Source organism: Paroedura picta, chromosome 7, assembly GCF_049243985.1.
Source record: "Paroedura picta isolate Pp20150507F chromosome 7, Ppicta_v3.0, whole genome shotgun sequence".
Lineage (NCBI taxonomy): Eukaryota > Metazoa > Chordata > Lepidosauria > Squamata > Gekkonidae > Paroedura > Paroedura picta.
This window is the reverse complement of record NC_135375.1, coordinates 110,842,301-110,859,547: the sequence shown is the minus strand read 5'-3', so window position 1 is coordinate 110,859,547 and position 17,247 is coordinate 110,842,301. Positions and strand designations below refer to the sequence as shown.

Here is a 17,247-nt window from a genome sequence, read left to right as displayed (position 1 = left end):
TACTGAGACCCAGTGGGTTGGGCAGATTCGTAGCAGTCATAGTAGGAGGGGGGGAGGCTTGGGGCCAATGGGAAGCGATGCTTTAGGTCGTCCTCAACCAAATGCCTGGCGGAGGAGCTCCCTTTTGCAGGCCCTGCGGAACTGTTCAGGTTCTTCTTGGTTCAGGTTCTTCTTGGCAAACAACCCAGCGGCCCTCTGGGAAGAAGTGAGCTGGATAAGGCCCCACTTTAAATTTTCATCAACAAATTTCCTGAACTTCGCCATCTCTTTCAAACTCATGGGGTATGGGTGGCCCTTGAGCAATGGCTCCCCAGGCTTCAGTGCAATGGCACAGTCTCTTTCAGTGAGGAGGAAGTTTGTTGCAGTCCTTCTCCGTGAAAACATCCCTCAGCCCTCAGTATTCCTTGGGAAAACTCTCCTCACCTTCCAGCGCCATGCAGGTCTAGGTAGTTCCCAGTGGCAAGGGAGGGAGGATCTCAGCAATCTGATATTTCTCATTAGTGGGCAGAGTTAAACTCTGCGATTTGGAGGAGAAAATCCAAGAAAGGAGGTGCAGAGCTAAGGAACAGATGCGAACAGGATGTGGATTAAAGAGATACCGATTCAATTCAGTAAGAACCGAAATTGAACCGTGAATGCAGACAGCACCCAGGCTAGACACCCAGGTTAGACTTCGATGAGAGAGACTACCAAGGAAATCTAGGGTGGCTACACAGAGGCAGCCAATGGCAAACCACCTCTGGACATCTCTTGCTTAGGATCTCCCTTAAGTCCCCTGTGACTTGACAAAATAAAAAATCAAAGTAATTACTGCCTTAAATGGGCTTTTATTCTGTAAGCTGCCCCGAGCTGACTTGTCGGGAGGGGCAGGATAAAAATCTAATACTAAAATAAAGAAACATATGAAATAAATGCAATGCTATTGAGAGCACTGAGGCAGGAACTGGCACCGTCTCAAGGCTACGAAACGCTTTGGTGAGTGGCAGCCGTTGGTGGTGGCTCTGGCCTTGGCCCAGCCTGTTTACAGTCACGCTCCTCTTATTACACTTCGGGCTGTGAGGCTCACGTGCACCTCTTGGGCTGTGCCAGCACAACCCAGCCGAAGCTGCTTTCTCTTTTCCTTCCCCATCTCTAATGCTTTCCCCTTGCACACCAAGAGCACCTCATTAATTCCCCACCCAAATGTGAGAGCTGTGCTTCCTGGAAGCATTTTGCTCTGCTCTGCAGCCCTGGCGCCTAATTGCTATCATTAGAGATGCTTTCTGCACCACAACATGCGGCAGTCATTCACTGCCATATCCGCGCAGGTGGGGGGGGGCTTTGGAAACGGGGGCGGGAGAGAGCTCCCTCCCAGCCAAGTTGTTTTTCATAACTCCTCGAGTTTAATCACTCAGAGCCTCCAACACCCAATCTATGGGGGAAGGCGAGGAAATGCAGAGCTTTCCCCAGGAAGGCACCCCACCAGCACAATCTTCTTTTGCTGTTGAATTGTGGTCCATGGACATCTGGAGGACCACAGGTTGACTACCCCTGGACTAGAGGACCCATCCAGCCCCTTCTAGCCTCAAGATTTTGTGATTCTATGAAATCCACAAAAAGACGCTGACAAACTGGCAAAGGGATGCAAACCCTCTCCATCCTTCCCTCTGGCAGGCCGTTCCTGTGGCTGTACCAGTCCCTTGCCTCCTGAGCTGGGATCACATGTTTTGGGGGGGGTGGCACCAGACCAGTATGCTGGGGGACCTTTACCCACTCTCACCCTCTGCCTGGCGAGGGCAGAAGTGAGGAGAGGAGCACGAGGGCAGCCACTTTGGGTCCTCACAGGGGAGAAAGGTAGGGTGCAATTCAAACAAAAGAAGCCAATAAATTAAATGGGGTCTCCAGCTGTGGTGTCATCGGGCTGCCTCAATTCCTGATTCTGCTGGCAAAAATGGCCTGGGAGGGAAGGCCAAAGCCCCCTCTCACACCACAAGCAAAATCCTCACCCCCGTCTCTTTGAAGGTAAGCCCCCCCATTGCAAAGCTGACAGTCTGTGGGGTTATGGAATCTCGGGTTGACTTGAGTCAGGGGTCCTGCACAATGGGAGCCTGACTCGCATAACTTCTTACTTGGAAAGTTGCTCCTTCTAGGTAGTCATCTGACAGGAAAGCTCATTTTATGAACAGGCAGATGGTGAGTGGGCGGGCAGGAAGGGATGTGCCAGGGTTCGTCTCTTGTGGCTCTTCCTTGCCTACCCAGGTGACTGCTGATCGCCACTGTGGGATGGTAGGTGAATTCCCTCCAGGCCAGGCTGGATTCTGGATATTTTTTGGTAGTGGGGGTAGGGGATCACTCGGGCATGAAATTGGGGTGACTGTGGGTGGGCAGGTAGTTGTGAGTGTCCTGCATAGTGCAGGGGGTTGGACTAGATGACCCCGGAGGTCCCTTCCAGCTCTATGATTCCATGATTCTAAGAGTAGCTATTTGGGGTCAGTTTCCAAAGAAAGGAGCAGGACAGGGCGATGCGCACCCTGCATTTTGCTAGTTTGTCATTTGGGGAGAGAGACTCCACAGTATCCCTGGCTTTTTTCAGCCCCATTCCAGAGGAACTGGGTTTCATTCCCAACATGCAAGATCAGGGGTAGTCAAACTGCGGCCCTCCAGATGTCCATGGACTACAATTCCCAGGAGCCCCTGCCAGCATTCGCTGGCAGGGGCTCCTGGGAATTGTGGTCCATGGACATCTGGAGGGCCGCAGTTTGACTACCCCTGTGCAAGATAGTGCCATAAAACTCACTGGCATGTACCATGAACTGCAGAACGAGGACACGGGTCCTGTCTGGTGTGCTTGCAGGAGCAACTTCTTGTCAAAAGTGTCTGTCGACCAGAAATGAAAGCAGCTGTGAGAGAAAAATTAAAAGGAAAAATTAGGCTCATCGACTTAAGAGGAAGTTACCATAGAGCTCCTGGCAACTCCTGGCGCTGTCCTTTTCACTTCTGAGTTCTCGGAATCATCTATGGTTAGAATCGTCCTCTAAGTCAATGAGGACATCTTTGTCTTTTTAAAAAATTTCTCCTCCCACTGGCTGCCAGGCACTGCCTTATTAGCGGAAAGCTTCCATATTCCCATGATGCTCTCTGGCACTCTCCTTTCCTCAAGATGCCGTTCTTAGTGCTCCAAAACTCAGCCCGATGAAATGCACAAAAGAGTCACAGAAGCAGGAAGGAACGAGATAACGGTACAGATGGACCAAAGACCAAAGGGGATAAAAATGCTTTTGTCCTCGCATCCCACCACAAGAACCACTCCATTGGTTTACAGGAAAGTAAGTGCATGAACCTTCAGGCAGTGGCTTAGGACTGCACACGTTCAGGAGATGATGAAAACTCACCATTTGCCATCCCGAGAGGGGGCAATAAAGAACCGGCTACGAGAGTTTTAATTGGGAGAAGAGGCTTTGGTGATTTTGAATTACATTTTTAAAACTGTATTCTGTAAACTGCCCGGAAGAAAACGGTCATATATTTGTTACAGCGGGTCTTAATCTGGTGAGTGGAAGGGGGAAATGTTTGATAGGTACCTGCCGCTTCAATATTTAACCATTGAAGCCACATGAATCATAGAGTTGGAAGGGACCTCCTGGGTCATCTAGTCCAACCCTCTGCACTATGCAGGACACTCACATCCCTATCGCTCACCCACTGTAACCTGCCACCCCCTTGAACCTTCACAGAATCAGCCATGAAGCTGCCTAATATGGAACTATCAAAGTCGGCTTATCGACCCAGACTGGCAGCTGAGGTTGCCACTTGCTCCCCGGCCCCTGGTGTGTGTGGGGGGGAGGGGGAGGGCTGCCAGACCCAGGTGGGGACATTCTGGCAGATTTGGGGAAAGGGACCTGGCATCTCCGTGTGTTCCTTTGGATTTTTGAGTTGTCATCCATCATTACATTGGCTGAATGAGGGGGAGCCACAGAGTCTGCCCTCGCAAACATCCTTTTCCTCCAGGGGAACTGATCTCTGTCGTCTGGAGGTGAGCTGGAATTCCAGGGGATGTACAATGAATGGCTTCATATACAGAGGGACAGGATGTTGCCTTGCGACAAATGGGATCTTTGGACCATCTAGCCGAAGACTGACAAGGTGCCTGAGGGTCAGTTGGAGAAATTGGATTCAGTGAACTCCCACCTCCTACCATCCCTCAGGGACAACTAGGTTTGCCCTTCTGCAAGTCGTGCCTGGAGATATCCAGAAATGATGCCTAAATTCCAGGTTACCTAGATCAGTTCCCTTGAAAAGAAATGGCTGCCTATGGCATTGTATTCCAGTTGTGTGTCCCCCTCCCTAGCCTCCACCCCCCCCCCCAAATCTCCAGGTTTTTCCCAAGCCAGAACTGGCAACTCTTGGGATAACTCATGAAGTCAACAGACAGTTGATTCAGGACACAAAAGAAAAACAAGGGGTAGTGTGTCATAGTGGTTAAGAGCAATGGAATCTAATCTGGAGATTCCCTGCTCCGCCACATGCAGCTAGCTGGGCGACCTTGGGCTAGTCACAATCCCATTAGAGCTGTTCTCACAGCAGTTCTGTCAGAGCTCCCTTTGCCTCACCTACCTCACAGGATGTCTGTGGTGGGGAGAGAGAGGGAAGACAATTATAAGCTGCACATGCTATGGGTCCCGTGCTTCCAGGTGCCCCACGCAATGCCTTCCCCCCATGGATCAGGGTTGTAGCCTCTCCCCCCTTCCCTCTTTAAGGACACTTGAAGTGACATCCCTTTCCACTGTGGGGGAATTCTTTGCCCCCAGTCTGGCTGCTCCTGCTGCAATTGTACTCCTCTAGAGCCCCGCAAATCCCTAAACTGGCTCTGTTGCTACGGGCCCCACAAATCCTTAAACCACCCCTGGCCTTGAGTCTTCTTTGGGTAGTGAAAAACAGGGCATGAAAACCAACTCCTCCTCCACTTACCTCAAACTGTTGTCCATTGACATCTTCTGCGTAGACACACAACAGGATGGTGCATGCATAGGCCAGCTCTGCAGCTCTACCTTTGGAAGAGTTCCTTGGCAGAGTGTGGCCACCCCATAAGATGGGCTCTGTTTCAGTCGTCCTTGGAGGACATTGTTCCTGCTCTTGGGAGCGGAACCGACTTTGTACAATGCATGTCTTCTGGGACAAGTTTGTCTTCTTCCTACTTGCAAAATGTTTGAGTAGTCCATTCAGAACTAATTTGTTAAATGGACAAAATTAATCTCCTGCCCAAAGTGGGGTGTCTGCTGACATTAGAAGAATCAGGCAGCTTTAAGTAAAGGCTGCTTGTCTGGCCATCAGAAGCAAAGGTTTGTTCTGTTGTGTCTACAAGAAGCAATTGCCAGAAGGGATGGGTGGAAATTTTTGTGTTACCCTCAAAAGAATGCTTCCCTCCTTTCCCTCCTCCCTTGGCCTTCCCATCTCAATCTCCAGCTATGGCCACTTTTGCACAGAGGGCTTCGTGGATAGGCCATGGTTGTAAAACTCAAGGGGGGGAAAGTTGGTTGTGGTATGTTACGGAGGTAATTGTCTGGGCTGTCTTCTCAGCTCCTACTCTTCTTTCAGGTCTACATGAGGTGGAGCCCTCATGGTAGTAATAAAGACCAGGAGGATAGTGCCAAAGGACGGCTAAGGATAATGATGCCACCTCTGGGGGTCTTCCACAGTCAAAAGTTTGACAGGCGGTGGAATAGAGCAAGAAACCGAACTTGGGCAATCTCTAATATTTCCATGCAAGTCAAGTTATAGAAATTGACCTTTATTTAAACACAATAATCAGTTTCTTTAACCTTTTTGTTTTGATACAAAGTGACTTTTTTTTTTAGTATAGAAAAATCCATGTTTGCAACAGTGCCGGTCTGTTTCAAGCGGACCACTGAAGTCCAACCCTGGCCTCTCTCTTTAAAAAAATATATAACTGCTGTCCCTCAACTTATAAACAGTACTTCAACTAAGAATTTATCAATAGGCTTTCTACATTTCCCCCCTCTCCTTCTTTTCTTTCTGTATTTTGAACTATAAAACAGTATCTGCAAAACAGAGGTTAAAAGTTCCAACCAATTTTTGTCCTTGAACAACTGTGCAAGAAGAATCCCTTTTTCTTTTTAAATTAACGCAAATAAAAGCAAAAACTAAAAAAACTGAAGGGTAAAAACCGAAAAGGGGGGGGGGGATATCTTTCTACATTATGAAATGTTAGGAACGGGTTATCACAATGAAAAGGTAACTCGAACACCGACAATAAAGTTACAGTACCTACAAAACACTGACATGCAATCTTCTTTTTTTTAAAAAAATGAAGGAAAAATAAATGCACACTGCTGGAAAAACAAGATTAGAAGTGCAAAGAGACACGTAGAATGGAATTTGGTACAATCAGGAAATAAGTATTGTAACAAATTTTTTTTACATTATATTTGTTGACAGTGGCAAAAACTAACAGTTATAAGACCACACTAGAGGTTATCAGATCCCTAAAAACTGAAGACTGTGCTTCTACTTAAATTAAAATCTCTAGGACTACGACACTCCAAAGTATGAGCGATGTAAGTTTCGAATTAAGCGGGCTATACCTACACTAAGCCATGAAATACTGCAGTCTGGGGCCGGTTCTTAGCCTTCCCGCTCTGCTTCTTAAACCCAGGTCCAACAAGCCAAGATGTACTGTTCCTGAATATGCAACGAGCACCGTTCAATCGGACATGTCATGGCCTTACGCAGCAGATCCGTGCATAAAAGCAAGCCCAGGAACGTTTGACGGACAAAGGCTTTGCAAAATGAGAACAGTGGCCTGACCCCTCTGTTCAGAATCTGCCTGCACTCACTCCCCAAAACAGGGGCCTATGCAGAAGCTCGTCAACCATTTGTGCCGTCATTCTGACGTGAAAAGTTTGCCGCTGAACGACAGCCTCACACCGTGGAAAGGTCAGCTTCACGCAGCATGAGGGAAACTCTGCTCTCGCTTGCCATATCGGGAAGCAGGGAACAAAACAGAAACAAAACAGAAACTAAACAACTTTGAACCGAGTGTTACAAAAAAAAATTCAAGTAAACGTAAACCTCCAAGTACTTTTTTTTTGGGGGGGGTGGGGGGTTGTAAACGTATCTTTAAGGGGTTCTTTCACTTTTTTTTCTGTAACCTTGCAAAGTCTTTAATGGAAAAAAGGAATTCTGTATTAGTCCATTCCTATAGAAGCAGGCTTCTGAGAATTCTGCCAACGTAAGGAGGACCGGCCTTCCAAGCCAGTCTGCCGCATCATGTCGCTCACGGGCCCACCATGCAGGCCATTATCGACGGGCTGCCCTACCCTTCAGTGTCCATTTAGAGGCTGGTCCGTTTTGGAGGAGGTATCTATAAAGGGCCGGCTGGAATCCACAGGACCTTGTTTTGCTCTTGATCCACAGTCGTCATGATCTGAGTGCAAATGGTTGGGAGAGGCCCACCTTGAACAACGCCTATAAGAAAAGGAGAACCAGACAGGGCAAGTCAATTCCCCCCTAAAAGTAAAGCACAAGGCAATCACATTTATTTCTTTATTCATTTCCTTTACTGAGATCCCACTCTCCTGTTAATTGGTCACCAATTAAGTGGCCATCTTGTGCACCAGCAGATGTCCTGCCAAATCTACCGGAGGCAGCCACCGCCCGGGCATTGCAGTACCCTATGACACTCGTTCATGGGGACTTCAACATCCATGTGGACACACCTGCCCCTGGTCTGAATCTGAACCTGAGGTTCCCCATGGCAGCATTGGGGTTTACTCATTTTGTCACTGGTTCCACCCGTCAAGCAGGACACACCCTGGGCTTGATCTTGGGGTGGGGGTGGATGTGGATCTGAGGTCCATAAACAGAGTGCCACGATCTCTTGCATTGAGCAGAGGGTAGGGCTAGATGGCCTGGATGGCCCCTTCCAACTCAAGAATTCTAGATCATTTTACCTTGAAGGCCCGATTCTGCACTCCACCCCCACCCTGTATACGTAGTGGGCATAATTATACCTCCCCCCCGCAGAGACTCAGAGATCCTACTGGTTTCCTCAGTGCTCTGTGGGACCCCAGGCCTCTCAGTGAGAACCTCTGAGTTAGTCGATGGCTGGGAATGGTGAATATCAACTCTAATCCAGATCGCACCCAACGCTGTCTCAAGTCCTGGGTAGCAGTGTGAAGAGAAGCTGGAGTTCTCTGACTAGAGTGGGTTTGGAGGAAGACTCATGATGAGGCATCAAAACATCTCATAGGACACTTATGATGGCTTATGAGAGGGCCATGAAAGCTGCAGAGAAGGAGTACTTCACAGCCTCAACTGCACTCTCCTGCTCACTCCTGGTTCTATTATTTAGAATAATTTGATTGCTTATGGCCCTGGGGCAATCAAATTGTACACAATTGACTCTTCTGCAATGCTTTTGCAAGCTCTTCTGTAAATAAAATCTCGGTGCTCTGCTGCAATTCTCTTTCAAGTGTTTAGACAGGAAATGAATGGAAGCCCCTTGGCCATCTCAGGGCTGGGTTTTGAGTGTTTCAGGAGTCTCACCAGCCTGATGAGGAAAAGATACTAGCTTTGGTGAGGCCAACCGCATGACCCCTAGATCCCTGTCCCTCATGGCTCGTGAAAGTGGCCAATGAGAGGCTTGGGAAGTCTTCTCCAGGAGACTGTAAATCGGTCCCTGTCTTTGTCCTCACAGATGACCTCCGGAGGCAGCTGGACTAAGGCCAGCCAGGGCTGCTTGTGGTACCAGATACGGCAGCAAAATGGACAAGGTTGGAGGCAAAGGGTAGCTATCGGGAGAGAGCAATCACACCACTGTCCACTCCCCAGAGCTGTCTACTCTGCCATCCACACCCCTAAAGTGAGGCTAGGCTGCAACTCCCATGGCTCATCATGTGATATGATTTTGTCACGTTGAGCACGATTTCCCTCATGAGACTGAGAAATAGGAATTAAGCAGTTCAGCCTTCTCTTCATCACTTGTTACAATGTCACTTTCTTGGCATCATGTCCTTTCTCTCTTTCTTGCTTTGAACACAACTAAATAACCCTTTTTTGTTGTTGTTGTCTCTAGCATCTCTCGCTATCCTAACCTCATACTGAGCGTTGGCTTTTCTAACACCCTCCCTAAGCATTCGTTATTTGTTTATATTCATCCTTGGTAATAAGGCCCTCCTTCCATTTCCTAAATGAGCCTATTTTATTACGCAAATCTTTTGAAAGCTATTTGCAGAGCCACCCGAGCTTCTTTAAGGCTCCTCCCATTTTTCCTTCTCAAGGGAATTGTTTGTGGTTGTTCCATCAGCATATTATTTTTAAGAAATTCCCATCCCCTTAAGTTTTTCTGACCATGAGACTGTCCGCAGCATAACTTTAAGTGTGTTCAAATTTGCTTTCCTGTGGTCCAGCCTATATGTCTATACGTACAGCTTTTCTCTTCCCCAAGATTGTGAATTCCAAAAGCAAATGGTCACCACTTCCAAGTGTTCCCACCTCATCAAACAGTTCTTCCCGATTGGTGAGAAACAGATCTATAATCGCTGATCTCCTAGTTGCCCACCTCGATTTCTGGGAAATTAAGTTGCCAGCAAGACAGGATCTTATTGGACTTTGCATTTTTAGCAGAGCTGGTCTTTCAACAGATAGCTGGATAACTGACATCTCCCATGACCACTGTGTCCCGCCTCTTTGAGAACTTTGTTATCTGATCTAGGAGCATCTCAACCAAGTCCTCTGCCTGGCCTGGTGGTCTATATTAGACATCCTGGTAATACCTCTTTGATTTGAATCCAGTAACACATTAGAGACCAACAAGATTTTTGAGGTGGAAGTTTTCAATAGTCAGTGCTCCCTTTGCCAAATTCAGGTGTGCCTGGGCTTTGAGCCGATCCTGCCTTGAGCGGAGCATTGGGCTAGACAGATGGCCTGTGAATCTAGCTGCTCTACCGCAGACACTCAAATTATCATCATCATCATCATCATCATTATTATATTTATTTCCCGCCTCTCCCAACAGGCTCGAGGCGGGTCACAACAACTAACCCCATTAAAATTCCCATTAAAACATCGAACTACTAACATGTCAGCTAAAAATCCCATCCCTCCCCCATTATCAAAGAGGTGAAGAGGAAAGGATGGGGGAAGTAGCGTACACTCCGACTCCTGAGGAGGGGGCAGCCATGACAACTAGATGGACAACCATACATTGATACAGGGATTCCTGAACTCACTTGGGGCACACCTGAAAGGATTTCGCAGGAACTGACACACCTGCTCTCCACAAGGATAATTATCCTGCCCAGGTACAGGAGAAATGTAGCAGCCAAGGGAGCTCCGACTCCCGTAAGCTCATACCCTGAAGACTTTCTTGGTCTCTAAGGGGCTCCTGGACTCGAATCAGCACAGAAACATCCAGCCTTTCCTCCTTAGTCCAAAAAGGAGAGTCCTGATGCTGGTTGTCTCAGACTTCTATTTTTCATTGTAGTGATTTTGGTACTAATGCACCGAAAATGCAGTGAAAAGCCTGTGCCAGCAGCTCTTCAAGCTCTCAGAGAGGGGTGGTGGTGGAGCGAATGTCAGATTTCAGGCATAAGGAGATGGCAGGAGACTTGGAGAAAATAGCTGGGCGCATAGATGGTCTTAACTGAGAAAATACCAGCAAGAAGAAGCAGGCTGGCCGCACAACTCTGATCTCCTAAGACAACTGCGTTGTCACTGAGCCCACCCAAAAGCTATTTTCAGTGGAATCAAGTGACAGCGTTTACACATGGAATCTAAATTTGGTCAGAGGGACCCTGTTATAGCATAATAAAGCCTCACATCTGAGCAGTGGGGCTAAGTTTAGCACGAAGATGTCATCCTTAGCAACAGGCCACTAGTTACAAATATTAGAACAAGTCACAAACCATCAGGCCCTTTATGGGTTTACTTAATGAAACAAACACAGCTGAAAATGGAAATATTTTTAGGGTGATGAATTCAGGGGATGGAAGGGAGAATAAACACACATGTTAATGAATGGTGAAATTAATGACTGAAAAAACATATTCAGGGTAGTTTTGGCAGGTAGCTGTGCTGGCCAACAGTAGAAGAGCTAGAGTCGCATTCAGTAGGACAAGATTTTGGGGGTGATAGCTTTCAAGAGCCTAAGTTCCCTTTGTCAAGTATCTGAGCTTTGACTCTTGAAAGTTCTTAACCTAAATACCTTGTTGGGCTCTACAGTTCTTCTGGACTCGAATCTAGATATTCTTGGTAAGTGATGCTCTGTATTCTGGGGTGCCTGTTTGCAAACTAGTATATAGCTCAAACACTTTTTTAAATAGTCCATGACCTCCATTTCAAGAGGTAGAAAAGAGCAAGTCCAGAGTAGCACCCTGAAGAATATCAAAATTTGCGGCAAGTCATGGAGCTCCTAGATTCTTGCTCTTTTCTGCTGCTACAGACTCACAGGTCTACCTGTCTTGATCTATCGCCATTTCAACTGACTTTCATCTCGGACAGTTACGGCAAAAGGTTAGATTAATTGCTTTTTAAATAGTGACTAAAAGCTGAGATTGGCCTTCTTATCCTTCTTTACCAAATGCATTTTACATGCACCTGCAGATTAGCTTTTATGTTGCTTACCGCTTGTTTGGTTATGAACCAATCAGTCATCCAAATAATATCACGATTGTCTTAAACAGGATTAATAGATTAGAAGAAGATACTACAGATAAGAAGTGATAAAATATGCACTCCTGGACAAGTGAAACAGATTTCTCTGGATAGAATTCTCATAAGATGAAGAAGAAGTGAGATTTCTTTTTTTTTTCGGGGGGGGGGGTAGTACCTTGTGCAATTTGATTATGCCTAAAAGCTGTCAGATAAACAGCTGAAACCTGGTTTGTCTTTAAAGCTATTACTTGCAAAAAGCGATGCTAGGTTCTTTGATAATTTCAGTATTTATTTTCACATTAATTGCAGGGTTAACTTTTTCATGCTTCTATTTTTTTCCCCCCCCAATCATGCTCATTCAAGAAAATAGCTTCTCGTGTCCATAAAAGATAAACATTTCTGCAGGTTTTCTGTCTGATTTGCTGGTTACATTCAAAGAACCGTACTCACCCCTTTATTCTTTTGCATTATCAGAATTGATTAAATGTATTGGACTACCCCTCTCAGCACAGCCGTCTCAGGACGGTGTACAACGGTTTAAAATCAGTAATACGGTAAAACAGTAAAATACGTAAAAATATTGCAGAACAGCAGTTGGCATTCTTTCCCTTCCCAAATCTGATCCAAATACTTGTCTATCCAGGGAGTTATGGGGGGGGGCAGCTCCTAGGTGTTCCTTATAGCCTGGCCTCAACCAAATGTCTAGTGGAAGAGTTCTGTTCCGCAAGCCCTGCAGAACTCAATGAGCTCCATCTCCTCTGGGAGCCTGTTCCACAAGTTAGGGGCCAGAACTAAGAAGGCCAGTCAAACCTCTTTTGGGCCAGGGATTACTAGCTTGTTAGAAGTGGCAGAGCACAATGTTCTTTGGGGATGTATTTGCAGAGGCTGTCCCTCAGGTATGCAAGGCCCAAGCTGTAAATGGCCCTGAAGGTCAAAACGAACACCTTGAACCTAATCCGGCACTCCACTGGATACCATGCAGCTGTCTGAGAACAGGACGTATATGAGCTCTCCACGGTGTTCTTGTGAGAACTCTGGACACTGCATTTTGGACCAGCTGTAACTTCTGCAGTAGGGACAAGGGAAGGGCCATGTTGAGTCTAATATGGAGGTGACTATTGTGTGGATGACTGTGGCTAAGTGATCTGGGTCCAGGTAGGGCACTAGCAGGTAAGCCTGGTGCAGGTGAAAGAACGCCTGCTGAGCTGTAGTGACTTGAGCCTCCATAGCCAAGGAGGCTTCAAATATTGCTCCCAGATTCCTGGCCATATGTGCAGCAGTGTCCAAACTTTCCAGGCTGGGTAGACATGCTTCCTCCACTAGGCCCTTCTTGCTGTGCCACAGAACCTCTGTCTTGGAAGAGTTCAGCTTCAGGCGACTGTACTTTAACCATTCAGCAATAGCTTCCAGACATCTGGCAAGTTGTTGGGGAATTTAACCAGCTGCTCATCAGGAGGTAGAGTTGAGTGTCACCTGCATATTGATGACACCCAGGGCCAAATCCTTGGACCAGCTGGGTAAGAAGGAGCATGAAGATGCTAAATCAGGTTGGGGAAACAACCGCCCGCTGTGAAACAATGGAGCATCCAGCAACGACATTGGTCCTCCCTAACCGCAACTCTCTGTCCTCAACCCTGGAGAAAGGAGACTAGTCACTGCAGCACTGACCCCCGTATTCTAGAGCTGACGAGGCAGTGAACTAAAAGCTACAACATCGAATGCTGCTGTGAGATCTAACATCATGAGCAGCATCAATCTGCCTCAGTCCAGCTGCCTCCAAAGGTTAACTGTCAGGGTGATCAATGCTGTATCCAAATCATGGCCTGGCCAGAAGCTTCTTCTAGGTACGCCAACAGCTTGTCTGCAGCAGCCCACATCACCACCTTCCTCAAATACGCCAAGTGTGAGATGGAGGGTGGGGTAGTTGGTTGGGTCCCATGGATCCAATGATGGTATCTTCAGAATAGGCCTTACCATAGCCCCTTTCAGCTCCTCTAGGAATGTCCCGAAAGATAGGGAGAGATTAATAATCTCCCAGAGAGGTCCACCCACTTGCTCATCAGCTGTTTTTAAGAGCCATGTGGTTGGCTTCTCTGTGATTAGCAATCTTGTTGACAATCACCCTTTAATAAGACAAATCCAGAAGAACTCTGTTGCTAAGCATTTCTTGTAGAGGCAAACCATTGAAAGTGTTAAGTGCAGGCTCTCTGATGCAGGAGGGAATCTCTTGTTACAAAGGAAGGCAAAAGTCACACACAGAGAAGAAGCCCAAATGCAAGGAAGAAAAGGAGTCATTAAAAATACTCTGGGAAAGTGGAGGCAGAAGGAATAAAACAAAGACTGTGGGGGCCACTCCCCCTAAAATAATCCTTCATTGAGCAAGCGGTTGGACTAGATGGCCTGTATGACCCGTACCCAATCTAGGATTCAATGATGCTAAGTCTTGAGCTGATAACACAACATATGAGGGTTTCCGTGAATGGGTTCTTTTAAATGAAAACAACAGCACTGCAATGTCTGTATTTAAAAAAAAAAACGAACCAGGAATCCAACTGTACTGATTTTTTTTTAATTGAGAGGCTGGCATGGGAGGGGGGAAAAGGGCAGATGGCAACCCTTGAGAGCATTTTTCAACACACACACACACACGCACTATGTGATGCATATGTTGGGAGGAAGAAGGGGGGAGTGGTTGGAGAAGATCCACAAGAAAGCCTTGTTCTGAGATGCTGAACCCCAATTCTTGCAAGACTTAAGAGAGGTTTATAAAAAAAATTAAATGCTTAAGCAGTACTGTGTCAAAACCATACTTGATGTTTTGCCATGTAATCTGGTTTTCATCACTTGCATACTCCTGTCAGTTAATAGTGCCTGTATTCCCTGCTACCTCTTTGATCCTTTAGCTGGCCAGCTTGCCTTAGCTCCTGCCTGCCTCTTCCTCCCCTTCCACTGGGCATTGCCTGGAAAACATTGCCTGAAGATATTGGGTAGATATGGGGTGTTGTTTTGAATCCCCAGTATTAGTAAGGACCCTGTTATGATATGATCATGGTTCCTTCAATAAAGAGCTTTCTTTCTCCAAATAAATCGAGGTTAGTTGGGGGTAATTGGGGATTCTCACATACTGGAGCTATGACAAAATGAAAGTGGGAAAACCTTTCACTAAGATGGCTACCCTGGAGTCAAAACAGCTTAGGGGATCTCTTCTTAGCATTTCAAAAAGCTCCCTTTGCCTGAAACTGACCAATGAACACAAAATGTGTGGCTGTCTGGGGTGCGGAATCCAATGGAGTCCTGCTTGTGAATTTCCTTTGCCTTGGGAGCCAAGAAGGGGGGGAAATTGGGGCAATATGACTTAAAGAAAAAAACAGATATAGCAAACAGAAAACTGAGCTCTGAAGTGGCAAAACTTGTGCAAAGTGAAAGGGAATTAGAATGCAGAAGGGAAAAATACACCCGAGGGGAATGCAGGGTAAAAACCACCAGTGCATAAAAGCCAAAAAAGCACATGAAGAGGAAATGTTTTGCAGCAACTAAGGTTAGTATACATGAAATCTCAGGACAGAAACAGAGATTTAAGACCATATGTACCAAAAACGTGATTTGAAATCATAATGCATTAAACTCTCATAAAGATCCACTACAAAGCTTCTGGTTGATAAGGACAAAAATATTTTAAGGAGGCCAAAATTGTTCAAAAACTTGCCAAGGTGAACACCCAAAGCCAGATGCCATCTTTATAATTTTGCAGAGTTTCTTACAACTGGAATTAAAAACAAACCTGTAAAGTATTTGCTATACTCCTGTTCTATTTTTTGAGCAGTCTCAAACTGTTCTTTGGAATGTTTCTGGGTCACTTTGTCCCGTAGAAAGATGGGGTCTTTTTGCTCCCTGTAAACACATTAAAAAAAATATTTTTAGCAAACTGTAAAAATGTGAGAGCTAACTTTCCCCAGCGAAACGTGAGAGGAAACGGAATGCGTTTGCACCCAAGCCTCCTTTCTGTAACGATACAACCATGTGCAAAGGGCGCCATCTGCTGCGTGGCTTAGAAAGGTCAGTCCTGAGAGATCCTGCAGCACCACCCACAGTTAATCCTTTAGGATGCTACACTTGAAAAAGCATTCTGCTCTCAGCAGAGGGGAATCGTGCGGGGCCAATCCGATCAAGTGTGGCAAGCAAACTTAGATCTGATTCTGCTGTGTCTGGCTGTCCAACCTTCTTTTATGTTCTGTGCTTCACTGCTCAATTTTTTTTTTTTTTTTAAGAATCATGAAATGCAAAACAAGTTTTCTGAAAGAAGGGATAAAAGGTCATGGAATGGCAGTTTCCTGTGCTGCCCCACTGATCTTGGGCCTTAGCTTGCGCCCCTTCCCCAGACCTGGCTTGCTACTGCAAGCACAGACATCCATAAGGATTCAGCCCACAAAGATGGGCTGTGATGTACGCTGCAGGCACAAAGTGGCTATCCGTTTTGTTTATTTAAAACCTTTTAAGCCCACCTTCCCATCCAATCAGGGTGTACAACACAGCAGGCAAAAAAAAAAATTAAAACAATTGAGCCATTAAAAATGCAGTTAAAATTATAAAATACTTCAGGGAAAGACAGACAAAACATATGAAACAAAGAACACTGGAGAGAGCACCAGGAACTGTTACTGGGGGTATGTCAAAAAAAGTCTCCACCTGCTGGCGAAAGACCAGGACAGATGAATCTCCCTGGGAAGGGACTTCCAAAGCTTTTGGTGCCCTTTCTTGGGTTGCTAGAGGTCTATCTTCAGATGCTGGGGAGCAACTGAAACAGGGCCTCCAAAGTTGACTGCAGCATGCAGGAAGGTTCATATGGGAGGCATCTTGACTAGGGTTGGGTGCTTCGGACGATGAAACGGCCAACCCTAATCTTGACCCCAACTTGCACGGGGCTGTCAAGGACCATGTTTTATAGCAGGGGTGGCCAAACGGTGGCTGTCCAGATGGCCATGGACTACTATTGCCGTGAACCCCTGCTAGCAGCATACTGTTGTAGCCCATGGCCCTCTGGAGAGCCACCGTTTGGCCATCCCACTTGATAAGGCGGAGGCCTCATTTACACGTCATGACCAGGTCACAGAAACCAGGATCACCGGAGCATTTTCTTTTTAAAAACTGAAACAAAAATCTGTGTGGGAGAGAGCAGAGATTGGTGGGCACAGGAATCTCTCGTGGTGGACCTTAATCCCTTTAAAAAAGGGGAGGGAGGCTTTAAAATCTTACTTGATTTGCTTGGCGTTTTTGAAGCGAATGAAGACGACGATTGGGTAGATGTGAATACTGTGGAGCCGTTCGATAGCGTGAGGAGCAATATCCAAGAGGCAGTGGCAGTCCTAAGAATCAAACAGCAGCAAGATGGGGTTGTTGGGCGTTCCAACCATTTCACAGACATGAGCTCAGGAATCCAAATTGTCCTCCCAATTCAACTCCAACAACAGCGGTCCCTGACATGACGCCCATGGCACCCACTGACACTTCTCCAGGGGCCCACAAAGTGCTCTTAGAAAGGGGCTGTGACCAGGCGGAGGGTTGGCCTGCGTAGATTAGTCCACCCCTTAGTCCACC

The 17,247-nt window shown here is 46.6% G+C and overlaps 2 protein-coding genes across 5 annotated transcripts in view; one reads left to right on the top strand and one right to left on the bottom strand.

The window, feature by feature from the left end:
• Positions 1-17,247, top strand: part of RPS24 (ribosomal protein S24) — a 324,293-nt gene that overhangs the window by 121,020 nt on the left and 186,026 nt on the right. The window lies entirely within an intron of this gene.
• The window catches only part of DLG5 (discs large MAGUK scaffold protein 5), a 124,392-nt gene continuing 112,896 nt past the window's right edge, over positions 5,752-17,247 (bottom strand). For all 4 annotated transcript variants that reach the window (XM_077345946.1, XM_077345948.1, XM_077345947.1 and 1 more), the window contains 3 exons: positions 16,906-17,015; positions 15,434-15,543; positions 5,752-7,464 (listed from right to left, as the gene is read on the bottom strand). In XM_077345946.1, the coding sequence (XP_077202061.1) occupies positions 7,361-7,464; positions 15,434-15,543; positions 16,906-17,015 (324 nt within the window). In that variant the 3' untranslated portion in view covers positions 5,752-7,360. The remainder of the gene's footprint in view (positions 7,465-15,433; positions 15,544-16,905; positions 17,016-17,247) is intronic.